Genomic DNA, 14,763 nt, shown 5'->3' with positions numbered 1-14,763 from the left:
CAACATCAAGCTCTCAACAGCATCAGGACCTCCAAGCGCTTTGCAGATATTAGTGAATCCTCCAACACCTCTGTGAGGTCCAAAAGGAACATTGTTCCCATCTCTGATGGGGAAACTGAGGCTCAGAAGAGTTAAGAGATTTAGCCAATATCAGTGAGTGGCAAAATCGGGAATAGAACAGAACCCAGGAGTCTGGCTTGAATACCTGATTATATCTCCCTTCATCCCAGTGAGACCTGCTTGTGTGACTCGAGGGCAGACTGTGTCAGTAGCAAACTGGCACTCTAAGAAAATATCACATTGAGTTTCAATATAAAGAGGAATCTGCAAAGCTTTAGGCCATATCTCAACACCAGGTTGTCACACTGGATCAGTTACATCATGATAATTTGTGTTGGAAGAGAGGGTGGCCTAGTGCCTAATCCACAGGAATGAGAATGAACTCTGGCGTTCTAGTCTCCTGATGCCATCTTCTTCTGTGTCTCTGGGCAAAGCACTGAAGTGCCTGACTACAAAACTCCTGAGGACAGAAAGGGCTGAAGTTGGAGAGATGTGGGTACTGTTGTCCCCATTTTACAGATGGGGAAACTGACCTGGAGAGATGAAAGGCCCTGCAAAAATACTAGACCGCAAAAGCAGCCAGGTTGAGGTTCCTGATTATCCCTTGGTTCAGATTTGTAGTGTAGAGAAAACCTAACTGGGTCACATAACTGGACTAAGGCTTTGGCCATGGCCGAGGTTGTAGCAGGTCAGAGAACATGCCTACGGTCCTGTCTATACTACAAACTTTGACTATGTTGTGATCCTCTTCTCAGGCTGGAGGGCTTTAGTAGGGGTCTGAACCTTTCATGCGTATTTTCTAAAATGAAGATAAGAACCTCCTGGCATTCCCTGCCTCTCTGCTCAGTTATGAGAACTAGCTGTTGTCTACACTGGACTTTTGTCGGTAAAACGTTTGTCGTTCAGGGGTGTGAAAAAATCACTCGCCAGTGTGAACAGCGCTTTGTCAGTGGGAGAGCTCTCCTGTCAACAAAGCTACTGCCGTTCATTGGGGGTGGATGTGTTTTGTCATCAGGAGAGCTCTCTCCTGCTGACAAAGAATGGCTACACTGCCCCTTTTAGTGGCACAGCTGTATCAGCACAGATGTGTCGCTAAAAGGTGCATAGTGTAGGCATAGCCCTAAACAATGTCTGCATAGTGCTCTGAACAGAAGTGTTAAGCATTGCTGTTCTCTGAGCAGAGCACAGAGGTCCTGTTGCTCATGTGTGTACATTGCAGGGTTATTTCCCTAATCTCTCCCTTTTTGATAAAGGGGTTGCAGGGAGGAAAGTGACTAGTCCAAACTGGGCACCTTCCTGCTTGTACTGTTGCTCTGGGAATAGCCAGTGTTGCAATCTCTCCTCTCTGCAGGGTCAAAGATTGTTATTGGCCTATTAGCCTCATGAGTGTTCTGTATTTTACAGCTCTGGTTTCCCTTAATGATCATGTCCTCTGCCGAGGAACATGATGGGATACAAGTAGCTGGTGCGACTCTGCCCCTAGGGAGGAAGTTGTTATGAACCTGCTAGCTCAGTGACATGTGGCTGGGAAGAGCATAAGGCTACAGAAGCTAAAAACCTAAACCACAGCAAACAAGCGTAGGACATCACAACTTCAGTGTAAATGACTTGAAATGTTCCCCATACTGGCCATCAGCTGATACTTGATGAGACCCTTCTGTACTTATTTTGTGGCCACTGCAGTTACCATGTGTGAGGTCAGTTCCTAAATTTTTCTCCTTTTGCAAATTTGCCCTGGTTAGATGGTTTACAAATATTTTTGGAAGCTTTCCTTTAGCAAAAGGAACCTTGCTTAAAAAACTGACAATACCTGTAGAAAGAGGTGGGATTTTAACAAACTCATCAGTAGTCCTCTTAAAATCCTGTGATGTCTTTCAGGCATACACAAACCTGTGTGAAGTACCAAAAGCTATACCTCCATCTTGCAGACCTGCCAGGACTTCCCAAAGCGATGATTGATTTTGGGTGCCTCAGCTCTTGTATCCCAAATCCGTGACTCCTGACAGAGGCCTGAATTTCAGAGCGTGGGTGCTCACACTGTCTGGAAGTTAGGCTCTTTTGCATCAAGATGGGAGCAAAAATGATCTTTTGGAAAAAATCGGCCCTAGTGCACAGTGAAACCTGCACTCAGGTATGGTGCAGTGAAATAGAATGCGAGTTCCAAACTGTTCTGAAGCAGACCTGTGCAGTTTACAATCCCAGGTACAGGAGACCTCCTATTTTATGAACCAGTTTGGATCAAGGAATTCATAAAACTGAACATCAGAAAATTACAGTGGGTCTGGGGCATAAGTCGCAGTTTGGTGCTCTGCATCACGGTCTTGTCCTTAAAACTGCTGCAAAGAGATTTCCAAGGCAATGAAGGCATCAACATGTGAAGGGTTGACATTGACATCAGTTTTGTTATGTGATTATTTTATTTCATTTTTGTCTGGAAAAATTATCCATATAATGGTGGTTCATATGGTTGGTGTTCGTAAAACTTCCATTTAGAGTAAAGTTAGTGAAAAACTGTCTGTGTACGAGTGCCCTCTACTGGCTAGAATCAGGCAGCACAATGTTATATGTGCTGTATTAACTCTCCTTTAGCTCAAGTGCCAGGGGCATGTGCTTTTGCAGCCCGTGGACCAGAGTTCTAGCCCCACTGTTGCCATGATGTTCCCAGTTGCCAGAGCACAGCATAGTGACAACCTGGAATGGGTAGGTGGCCATGGCTTTGTCTCAATCTACAATCATGTTTCTTTGTGGCCAGGAGTCGGTTAGAGCTGAGGGTGAACTATGTATCCAGGATTGGTAAACTGAAGTTCCTTTCTTCCTGTTGTTCTCGCTTGCAGTGTGTTACTTGCTGAAGAACAATATCAGCCCGGACCTGTGCAATGAAGATGGACTCACTGCCCTGCATCAGGTGAGGCCTTGAGCTACCCTCCCCATCCTAGGCTGCTTGTTACCATGTGTTCATCTTCCATGGTGCGGGCGTACCAGTGTTTCTGTGCAAGGCCATCTGTGAGTGCACCTCACAGAGACAAGGGAGGGTTCCCTTCCCACATGTATTTAGCTTGTTTTCCCATAAAACACCTGAAGTCTTCACATGTTGCAGCATCCTGTCCTCTGGGGCTAAGCTGAGCTCAGAGCCCCTCTCCCTATGCCCCAAACTTCCATTAGGGAGGAACTCACACAAAACTTGGGACTTGAGGCCCAGATACAAAAAGCAGCACCTCTGCAGCTCCCCGTGAGGCTAGGCTGTCAGCTCTTAAAGGCAAGCTGACTTGACTCTCCCACAAGGCTGAGCTACTCCCTGGTTTTGAAATGGGTTTGGTTCAATCAGTGCACTAGCTGTTTAGGTAAATTGCTGCAGCCTTCTTGTGTGGAGACTCATACATTGATTGAAGGCACTGTGATGCTCCTCAAAGGTACCCAGCATTGTGAGGTACCTTGTCCTTGTCTATACTTGCCTGGGTCAGCTCCCTGACAGCCTCGGCCCCAAGCAGCACAAGCACTCCCCTCTCAGCCCACATGGGCTCTGCTGTCCCTCTGCAGGTAAGCAACAGATGCCCTGGAGCATCCCCTGGCATGTCCAGACACTTATCCACCAGACAATCACAGAATCACCAGGCTCGCTGTCCCTAAAAGGAACTGTACAGCACAGCTTATGAGTTCACCGTAGTCACCGATCTGCTTAGCACACAGCACTTTTTTTATAGAGAAAACAAATAAAAGTTTATGGAACAAAAAGTTAAGATTCGTGCAGTGGCAAACAGAAATATTGGGAACACAGGGCTACATTCAAACACAGAGTTACATGTTAAACAAAATCCTACCACACGTTCTCGAGTCTGAAGTCAACTAACAAGATGCCCTTTTGTCTAATAAGGTACCACTTACCCCAAAGTCCTTCTCACCGTGTTTTTCAACCGGATGGCTGTGACCCTTTTTTTCACGAGGTCAAGCCCACCGGCAGTTTTGCCTTCCCCAGTGAGGGAAAACTGGGAGTTCATCTATGCCCCAGATATACTTCCAAAAGTTTGTTGTCTTTAATCTTAAACATGATAACCCCTGCTGCTTTTGTTTTTTTCTGTAACCCCCACAACCTATTGATTAGCATTCTGCTCAGACTGTCAATGGGTGTATATTGTGAACCAGACAATACTCAGTTTGCACATGACCAGCCAGAGGGAGAAGCGTCTCTTCCCCCTGGCCCAACAGAAGTCTGTGGATCACCTTTTAGTGACTGCCTATCTCTCACACCTAGGGAACACAATTTTTAGAATACATATGTAAACTCCCATGTTTTCTATACATACCGCTCACAATGATTGTGTTGACCAGCATGACACAGGCTTTCATTAGAGACCTTACACGACAGTCTTTGGCATACCAGTATATAGACCCCAGACCTGGGGTATCCCTACAGCCCTTATGCAGCACCCCTGTGCCCTCTGCCAGCTGGCACGACTGGGTCTCAGGCAATTAGAGTAATTTTCCAAGCATCCACACAGGGGACTAGGCTGAACTAAACTGCAATTTGTTAAATCAAACTGATTTTAATTCCCTCCCCAGCTAGTAAGTCCTGGTCTCTAGCGCAGAAACAAAAGAAGAATCAAACTGCTCCTAGGCTCACAGGATTTGCAGTGACTAGATGTGTCAGCAGGCAGCCTCCTGCTTGCTGCTGAGAGGGGGGACAGTGAACAGCAGTAGGGCAGCTGAGCTCAGCCTTTCCCAGTCCATGTTGTAAATGCTCTCATTGACTCTATGGCTGGAACGGGGGTTTGTCTACTAATGACTTTGGTGCTGGAGGGATGTTTGCTTTAAGAAAAGCTGTCTCTCCACCGGGTCATTGTTCTTCAGACAAAGGGGAATGTTTTCTGCTTGTGACACTGGTGGTTTCAGTACTTTCACTGCCAGCAACTGAAGTCATGCCAGGAAAACTCCACCAAGCCCATGAAAGGATCAGTCATTGTTAGAGCGGCAAAGAGTCCTGTGGCACCTTATGGACTAACAGACGTATTGGAGCACGAAGTGGGTATTCACCCACGAACGCTTATGCTCCAATACGTCTGTTAGTCTATAAGGTGCCACAGGACTCTTTGCCGCTTTTACAGATCTAGACTAACATGGCTACCTCTCTGATACTTGACAGTCACTGTCAGGGCACAGTTTGGGGTTAAGGCAAGAACCATGGCATTACTGGCATTATTTGAATCCTAATTGAAATATTGTGCCATGTGTAGTTACTGTGCCATTAGCAATTGTTTCTTATGGAGGATGCAGCTTGTGGTATTGTGATCACTTACAAGTAAAAATGATCTCCTCTGCTTCTGTCCCTCACCAGTGCTGCATAGACAACTTCGAAGAGATAGTCAAGCTTCTCCTCAACCACGGGGCTAATGTCAATGCAAAGGACAATGAGCTGTGGACTCCGCTGCATGCAGCAGCTACCTGTGGTCACATCAACCTGGTGAAGATCCTAATTCAGCAGTAGGTGGCCCCTGCTTCCTTTTTGTGTATCTCTCGGTGGGTCTGAATCCATGAGGTGCTGATTGCTTCTCTCTGAGCTACTGAGTGCTCACAATTTCCACTGCTGTTGGTAGGAATTGAAATCACTTGGTACCTTGAAGGATCAGGCTGAAGGTGCTTGTTGGCCAGGTCAAGGCTGCACGTTGATAGGAAATGATGCTTGGGTTGGAAGAGTAGGGAAAGAACAGGAAAAAACAAGGAGAAAACAGTAAAACAGAGGGTGACCTGGATCAGTTTGCTTTGAAGGGGGCAGGCGCCTGTCTGGCCAAAGCCTCTGGATTTGGATTTCAATCTGTCACATGTGGCTTGTTGTCTGTTGGCTGGATGTGTGCAGTTCACCTTTCCTCTATGCTTCCAGGCTTCTGCTCACAGTAGGTGGACCAGGAGCAAAGGAGCAGTAAGAGGAATAGCCAGAAAAAACAAATGACAAAGGGTAAAACTCATCTCTGTGCATAGGGTCCCCACAATGCCCTACGCACCATGCCAGTCCTTCAGCCAAGGCTAGAAACACTGACAGAGGAAGTACAAGGTGTTCACGTAGCACAAATGCTATAGAGAGCCAAGCTGCATCACACAGGGTACTAACACTGGGCCTCCCACCCACCCCTGCCTCAAGCACTTGGGTGAGGGCCCTAATGTTTAAGCCCCTCGTGCTCTCTGCACTTGGGTGAGCAGGAGGCCCAGGGTTAGTGTGGAGCGTAGTACAGCCTAGGGGTAATCACGCTAAATTGTACTTATCTGAAGGGAGGCTAACGAGGAGGTGTCAATAACCATACAGTTGTGTCCCCAGGTGCTGTCTGTAGCATGAATACCTTGCACTTTCTGTACTGAAAGCTGTCTCTCGCCTCGGATGGCGGTTGGGCAGGCTGAGAAGAAGCCCTGTATGCTAACATGCCGCCCTTCACAAGCTGTGTCTGTCTCCCCTTTCTCTACGCCCGAGACCAGGGGTTCTCAACCTTTTTCTCTCTGAGGCCCCCCTTGACATACTATAAAAACTCCAGGGCCCAGCAGGGGTGGGGATGGCCTTAAGGCAGGGGCCTTGGTCATAGGCATAGTTTAACTTCTATTTTGGGGGGCCCAGGGCCAGTGAGACTCGACCCACTTCCACATGGTGGGGTCCAGGGAGGGAGTGACCCCTCCACCCCCTGAGTCACCTCAGCAGGCCACCCAGCCTGTCTGGGTTGTGTGGGGGGAACAACCAAAAATTATAACTCAAAGGTGGGCGGCTTAGCTCAAAAAGTTTGAAAACAGCTCAGGGTGCAGGGAAGGGTTAGCTATGGACTGTGTGCAGGCATGGGGATAGCTCAGGGTGCAGGGAGGGGGTAGCTAGGGGCTGTGTGTGGGAAGGGGGGTAGCTCAGGGTGCAGAGAGGGGGTACCTGGGGCTGTGTGCACACAGGGAGTGGCTGTGGGTGCAGGGACAAGGGTGTCTGCAGGCATGGGGGTAACTGAGGGTGCAGGGAGGGGGGTAGCTAGGGGCTGTGTGCAGGCTGGGGGGTAGCTCAGGGTACAGGGAGGGGGTAGCTGGGGCTGTGTGCACACAGAGGGTGGCTGTGGGTGCAGGGAGGGGTGTGTGTGCAGGCAGGGGGGTAGCTGACGGTACAGGGAGGCGGGTAGCTAGGGGCTGTGTGCAGGCAAGGGGGTAGCTCAAGGTGCAGGCGGGGGTAAACTAGGGGCTATGTGCAGTCGGGTGGGTAGCTCAGGGTGCAGGGAGGGGAGTAACTAGGGGCTGTGTGCAGACGGGGGGCGGGGTAGCTCAGGCTGCAGGGAGAGGAGTAGCTGGGGCTGTGTGCAGGCAGGGGGTAGCTCCGGGTGCAGGGAGGGCATAGCCTCAGGGTGTAGGGAGAGAGTTATTAGGGGCTGTGTGCTGAGAGAGCTCCCCTGTGGTCCCTGTTCTCGCAGGGGTCTGCCAGTCACGGAGCCATGACTCCCCACCTGGGCGGCTCTTACTGGCTACCTCTGTGCTGCTGCGGGAGCAAAGGGGGCTGGGAGCTGAGGAGCAGCTTCAACCCAGGCACCAGCAGGAGATGAGGGAACCCTGCTGCTGCCTGCTCCATGGCACCAGCCACAACAGCAGCTGCCCTGCACTGCCCGGCTCCAGCTTCCCACCTCCAACCTGGCCAGGGAGAAGGGAGAGGAGATTGCAGGGGGGAAGTGTGGAGCTACCCCCGGGACTGCCATGCTCTTGCGCTGCAGTTGGGGAGGGGGGGCGATGCCCTCCATGTCCCCAACTCCGCCCATGGGCTCAGGGCTTCTGCCCCACAGGGAACACAGGGCTTGGCGCTCCTGGCTTCAGCCCCTCAGGGGACGTCGGGAATCGGGCTCTGGGTTTTAGCCAGGGGGCCCCGTTGTCCTAGACTACTGCACTGCCAGGTGGGAGACTTGGGTTCAAATTTTGGCCCCTTTCTTGGGCAGAGGACTCTGTCTGTAAGGAAGATAATGAAGCAATGCTTCATGACCTTGAACAAACCCATCCATTGCTGGGAGCTTCCTGCAGTTTCCTTAGCCTATAATTAGGCTTGGAAAGATTAGATTTTTATTGGTAAATGTCAGTTTCACCATACACACACACTGACTAAAAGATGTTTCCCATCAGTAATAACTGAAATTTATAGATAGGCAAAGTGAGAAAACGCTGCTTGAGAAGTTATTAAAGTTTGATTTAAGGATATTTACTCTGTGTATTTTGACATGTGCTGTTGACAATTTGTGTTTTAATAGTTAGAAAGCTGTCACTTTATGAATCTTAGCATCTGCTTCATTAAATAATTGTTGTCTGACCCCCACAATTTTCCGCAACTGTGAAAATGTAAATTGATAAAAATAGAAAAAAAATCTTTAAAAAACCCATTATCTTTTGAAATAATTAAAAAATTAAAATGGAATTCAGCCAGGCATAGCTCTAATGTTTGGGGCAGCTATATATGTAGCCTCAAGGTTTGGACAAGCCCAGGGATAAAATTGGTGGGAACCTGAAAGTTTTGGGGAGGGAGGTTAAAAATGGAGTGCAGAAATAAATGAAACGTAGGAATGCATATTGCACTCCGGCTGAGACCTGCAACATCCTTTCTTGTGAAAGGATGTAGCATGAGGGATAACAAGCAAGCATGGTCGGACTGGGGAGGTGGGAGCATCTGTTCTGGTCCATCCCATTCGGGGGGTGCAGGGTGCCCTCTGTTGACTCAGACACTGGCAAACCAATACCGTAGTAACACTGCACCATGGTCCATGTTCAGAAGATGAGTTGTCAATTGTATCTTTCTAAGGATGAGGGATGACAGGTTTTCTGCAGTTGGCATAGTGTGGGGTTTTTGTGATCAAAGAAAGCTTCTGCAACAGGTGTCTCAGATCAAAGGGTTTGCTTCGACACTGCATCACAAGGCTTTGGTGTCTGAACAGAGAACCCAGGGACCACCAAAGGTAGCAGCTTCCAAAGGATGTCAAGTCCTATGCTTTGTTAGTTGCTTAAATTAACTCTAATACATTGCAAGTGTAAATTATATTGTAATTTGCTCTGCTGATGTGAAAGAAAAATGAACAAGAATAAAAATGCTGGTGGATGCTGTCTGCCTTCTTTTAAAGGCTGTAACTATCACAGATCAAGCCTTAGCTATGTTATAATATAAAATACACAACCAGACTTCATAGAGGTTGAACACCGACAGGGATTACCCTGTTAGATCAGAATAGTATTCCATTTCCTTGGGTATTCAGCCTCCGACAGCAACCACTATAAGATTCAGAGGAAGATGCAAGAAACCCTGTAATGGACAAGAGACAAAAATCTGCCCAGAGAGGAATTTACTAGTTTAGTCCACACCTACATTCCCAGTAACCCTCTTGGCACTCAGAACTTTTCAGTGAGGACCAGCCAGCCAAGTGTCCACTGACTAAGGATTTGTTAATGGCTTGGTGCGGTGTTCCAGAATGAGGTGCCAGTGGCTCATTGTGAGATGTTGCTTCTGGCACCGATGGGTCGTTGGCCTGTTCCTTCCTAAAAGCGCAGGAGAGGCTGCTGCGGACATGCACAGCCCAGATCCACTAGTCCCAAATCCCGTAGAGGAGGCTCAGTGTGCTATGAATACATCTACTCCAGGACAGGTACCTCCCCATGTCAATCCTTCATAGGTCCCATGGACACCGCCTTGTATATCTTTGTGTCTGTCCAATCCTGGAGGTATTTGGGCACCAAATATGAGACATTACTATTAAAACCCCAGCTTGGTCTTCAGAGGACTCATCCCAGCTGCCATGACCTGTTGGATATTGTCTGTTATAGGGCAGCATCTGAGCTTCCCTTCCCTTCTATATATATTGGTGCCACTTCCTCATGATGGACTTTCTCTTTGTAGTGGAGCAGACTTGCTGGCAGTAAATGCAGATGGAAATATGCCATATGATCTCTGTGAAGATGAGCAGACCCTCGATGTCATTGAGACCTGCATGGCATACCAGGGTAAGGAAGAGTGGGAATACTCAAAATACATTGGAAGTGGGTTAATAAAGTATTGAATCATGTTTTTGTGTTCTTCGGCGCTTGGTACTCCTGTTGAGGAAAGTAGAAGTCACTGCACTGCATTTCTTCTTGGCAGGTGTTGGAAGCCAGACTTTCATGGGCCTAATCTATAAAGTCCTGCATAGTAACCCACGGTAAAGGACTCTATCCAGCTACCAATCCTCTGATCCATACAGCCCCCCTTAATGGGGATCATTATCATAGAACCCATGCTGTGAAGGGACTCATCTGAAAAGACAACCTTAGATTTTGAGAGAGAGAGAGAGAGAGCTGCTTTGGGGGAGTTTAAAATCTGAACCTGGATCTGAGTTTAGCTCTTCGCTCTGGACAGGCTAGCTAGTTTACCTTTCCCCAGCCAGAGCTTAGGCTCAGAGGGGCACTAAACCATTAAAGACCCCAGCCTAGAGAAGAAGGAAGATGAACAAGCAGCAGTGGCTAGAGGGCTCTCTGACAGAGAGAAGACTAAAGGGACTGCCTGTCTCTCCCAGGCCAGGGTCAGGCCTGGATTGAGTGGAACTTACTCACACCTTGCAAGGAGAGAACAATGTTTAGACAAGACCCAGGTGCACAGGCCTTTTGTTTTGTTTTATCCCTTTGCGCTGTACCTTTGGGTGAATAAATAATGCTTTCTTTTGAAGAAGCTGTCTGTGGGTCACTTTAATCAGCTACTCGTCACAGACTCCTGGTGGAAAAGGACTTACAGGTGCCAGATATGGCTGGGCCTGACTCGTGATCATGGTTTCGGGAAATGGAGGCTGCAGCCCAGTGATGCAGTCTAAGAATGCTGAGCTGCATGATTCCATCCCGAGAGGTGCGGTGCACTGTCACCGGAGGGGTGCATTCAAGAGGGACTAAGTGTCTTAAGCATAGCTTACCAGGTAACCATGATTGGCCTATCCTAGTTGCTAAAGCTGTGGGTGAGGAACACTTGCTTGGCATCTGCCTATCTACTAAGGTCTGTTTTGGCGCCCATCACTATAGAATCTCTCAGTACAGTACTTGCATTCTGTCCTCACTATGCCTGGCTCGAGCCACTGCTATTACCCCTTCAGTTTTCATAAGCTGGTTCTCAGATTGTAGCATCATCTGTTCATGTATTCCCTACTCATTTAAACACAGAGCCCTCTGTTGCTACCATTGAAGTCAGTGGGAGTCTGGTTGCTGAGTTTGAAGGGAGCAGAACTGGGCTGGGGTTCTCACCTGTCTGTCAGAAGGGTATATGCTGTACGGATTATGTATTCCCTCATTTTCCTATCTATAAAAGGGGGAATAAGGATAGCCCAGGGAATTATAGACTGCCCAGCTGAATTTCAGAACCCAGAAAGATAATGGAACAAATAATCAAACAGTTAATTTGTAAGCACCTAGAAGATAATAAATGAAATAAATAAGTAACAGTCAACATGGATTTGTCAAGAACAAAGCATGTCAAACCAACCTAATATCCTTCTTTGACAGGGTAACAAGCCTTGTGGATGGGGGGAAGCAGCAGATGTGATATAGCTCGACTTTAGTGAGGTTTCTGTTTCTATCTCACGTGACCTTCTCATAAACAAACTAGGGATATATAGCCTAGACAAACCTACTATCAGGTGGGTGCACAACTGGTCGGAAAACAGTACTCAAGAGAGTAGTTGTCAATGGTTCACAGTCATGCTGGAAGGACGTATTGAGTGGGGTCCCTCAGGGATCTGTCCTGGGTCTGGCATTGACAGTACAATTATAAAGCTTGTGCATGATACTGAGCTGGCCGTGATTGCAAGCTTTGGAGGACAGGATGAGAATTCAAAATGATCTTGACAAATTGGAGAAATGGTCTGAAATAATGAGGATGAAATTCATTAAGGACAAATGCAAAGTACTACTCTTAGGAAGAAATAATCACTTGCACAAATACAAAATGGGACATGACTGCCTAGGAAGGAGTACTTAAGAAGAGAATCTGGGGGGATTATAAAGGGATCACAAACTAAATATCAGTCAACAATGTAATACTGTTGCAAATAAAAGCAAACATCATTCTAGGATGTATTAGCAGGAGACTTGTAAGCAACACATGAAAATTAGTTCTTCCACTCTACTCAGCACTGATAAGGCCTGAATTGAAGTACTGTGCCTTGTTCTGGGCACCACACTTTGGGAAAGATGTGGAGAAACTGGAGAAAGTCCAGAGGAGAGCAACAAAAATTATTAAAGGTCTAGAAAATGTGACCTACGAGGAAAGATCGAAAAAATTAGATTTGTTTAGTCTGGAGAAAAGACTGAGGGGAAACATTATAACAGTCTTCAGGTAATAAAAGGTTGTTATAAAGAGAGTGATATATTGTTCTCCTTAACCACTGAGGACAGGATGAGAAGCAATGAGCTTAACTAAATCTCTCTTGCTGCAATTTTAGACATTAGGAAAAAATTCCTAAGTGTAAAGGTAGTTAAGCACTGGAACGAATAACCGAGAGAAGTTGTGGAATCTCCATCACTGAAGGATTTTAAGAACGGGTTAGACGTACACCTGTTAGGGATGGTCTAGATAATACTTAGTCCTGCCTCACTGCAGGGGACTGAACTAGACGACCTATCAAGACCCCTTCCAGTCCTACATTTCTATGATTTCTTACCCTTCCAGAGCTGCAATTTTTCTCCCTTGCCAAGTCCCTTCCCTGTGTAACATACACATAAGCAGTGATTGTCCTATGGCAAATAGCAGGGTGGATGAAATAGCCCTTAAGTTCCCTCTGAGAATGGGGGCCTGCTTCCTGAGCACAGAGAGGGGAGTCCCCCTGTCAACCATGCAGCACATAATTACCTTCTGTATAGATGGCCAAGATGGTCCCTTCCATTAGGCTTGCTGGAAATGTGGGTCAGGAATGAGGCTACCTCTGAAAGGAGAAGTGCCTCAGCTCAAACTTGCTTCTAGCATGCAAATGATTAAAGAAACAGTGGTTACACCATCAGTCCTCAACCTGTGCAGCTAGCTGCCTGTGAGCCACGAGGGTTTGATAGCCTTTCATCTTTCTGAAGCACAGAAGCTGAGTTTCTGTGCGGGGGGCTTAAAATTGAGCTCCTGTTTTCTCTGCACAGGCATTAAAGACTCTGGCTCTTGTCCCCAGGGTAGGATTTTGGTGGAATATCATTCTCACGCCATTAGGAGCACTATTAACCTGGCTGTGCTTTGTAGGTACTGAACGGATAGAGTATGCCAAGTGTTCTGACTGATGTTCAGCATGCAGAAATGATCAGACAAGGAATTTGAACCTAATTATTGCTGTTATTTACTGGGTCAGGAGAGGAAAAGAACATTTCCATTTCCTTTTCTCCCTGTTAACTACAGGCATCACACAGGAAAAAATCAATGAGATGCGGGCTGCCCCGGAGCAGGCCATGATCTCTGACATCCGAGGTCTGATTGCAGCAGGACAAGACCTGAACAGGACAGATATTCAAGGTGCTACATTGGTGAGCAGAATTGCTACAGTATCCACCCTCATCCGTCCCTGCAATCTGTGTGAATTCTAGGAGGCTGTCGGTGGTCTGTGTCCTTTGTTAATCTCCAAAGACAAGTACAGTGTGAGGAGGTAGAAGGCTAGTGGTTTCTATTTTAGGTCAGCTCCTTTGAGCAACAAACGGTGTCCATGAGTAAAGACTTTTTGCAATTCAGGGCCTGATCTCACTCCCACTGGAGTTAATGGCCAACTGATCTGTAGGAATTGCCGTAAGAGATCAGATCACTAGCCTACCTTGTCCGGTATTCTGTCTCTGATAGCAGTCCAGTACCAGCTGCTTCAAAAGAAGTCCCACAATGAAAGTCCTGTACACTTCAATGGAAGCATGAATTTTGGAAAAGTCTTTGGGCAGGCTGAGTAAAACAATTCAGTTGTTCTATTATCACTCCTAATCCCATTAGCATCTGATCTGACTTCTACTGAAGTGAGAATAAAAATCCTCATTGACTTTAGTGGGATCAGGTGCAACTGAAGGATCTGACCCCATATCTTTTTGGTTGCCCCAAAGGAGTCTGTTTGGCCTCTCACTTAAACTTTCCAAAAAAACTAGAGTGCCCTAGTAATATTGTTTTTTAAGTGTAGTGTATTGTAGCCTGTGTGGCTGTGATTTTGGTAACTTGACATTTGAGTTCAGAGGTATCTGAGAAGGCTTTGGTACCTACTGGCCCACCGACAGCAATTCTGGGCCCTAGGACAGAACAGTCAATGGACCCCTTAGAAAGTGATGGCTGAGGTTTGATTTATGCAGGGCGGGCTGGAGCCGGGCCCCACGCTGCTGCTGGCCTGTCCTGGCTTTGCCACGTGAGTGCAGAGCTGGACCGCATGCGGGCTGGTGCACACATGCACAAGCCACGGACACCGTCCACCTGACATTTGGGCAGTGCTGCACCTGTGCTGGCTGGTGCCCAGCGAGCTGCTGGCTGCGCTACTGGGTGTGCTCTTCTGGCACTGCCAGGGCTTCCACATGCCCACCTGGCTGCCTTCGCCGCCACTGGTACTGCCCCACACGCGCCTAGGAGCCCTGCGGCCCACTCAGGCAATTTGAAAGGGCCCTGGGAATCCTGTCTGCCATTATCGTGGCAGCGGCTGGGGGCCTCCGGTTCCTTTTAAATCGCCCAGGCCCCTGGGCAGTTGTCCCCTTTGCCTGCCCTGCCCTCTCCGTCAGCAGGCCTGG

General features: G+C 47.7%; 1 protein-coding gene across 1 annotated transcript in view; it reads left to right on the top strand.

Moving 5' to 3' along the window:
• PPP1R16B (protein phosphatase 1 regulatory subunit 16B) overlaps positions 1–14,763 on the top strand; it is a 96,907-nt gene that overhangs the window by 74,498 nt on the left and 7,646 nt on the right. The window contains exons 3-6 of the mRNA XM_084646349.1: positions 2,895–2,965; positions 5,390–5,535; positions 9,926–10,029; positions 13,418–13,542. Of these exons, the coding sequence (XP_084502475.1) occupies positions 2,895–2,965; positions 5,390–5,535; positions 9,926–10,029; positions 13,418–13,542 (446 nt within the window). The remainder of the gene's footprint in view (positions 1–2,894; positions 2,966–5,389; positions 5,536–9,925; positions 10,030–13,417; positions 13,543–14,763) is intronic.

The sequence above is a fragment of the Lepidochelys olivacea genome (genome assembly GCF_965140295.1).
Source record: "Lepidochelys olivacea isolate rLepOli2 genome assembly, chromosome: 13".
NCBI classification, from domain to species: Eukaryota; Metazoa; Chordata; order Testudines; family Cheloniidae; genus Lepidochelys; species Lepidochelys olivacea.
The sequence above is the reverse complement of the archived record's forward strand: the minus strand, read 5'-3'. Positions and strand labels throughout refer to the sequence as shown.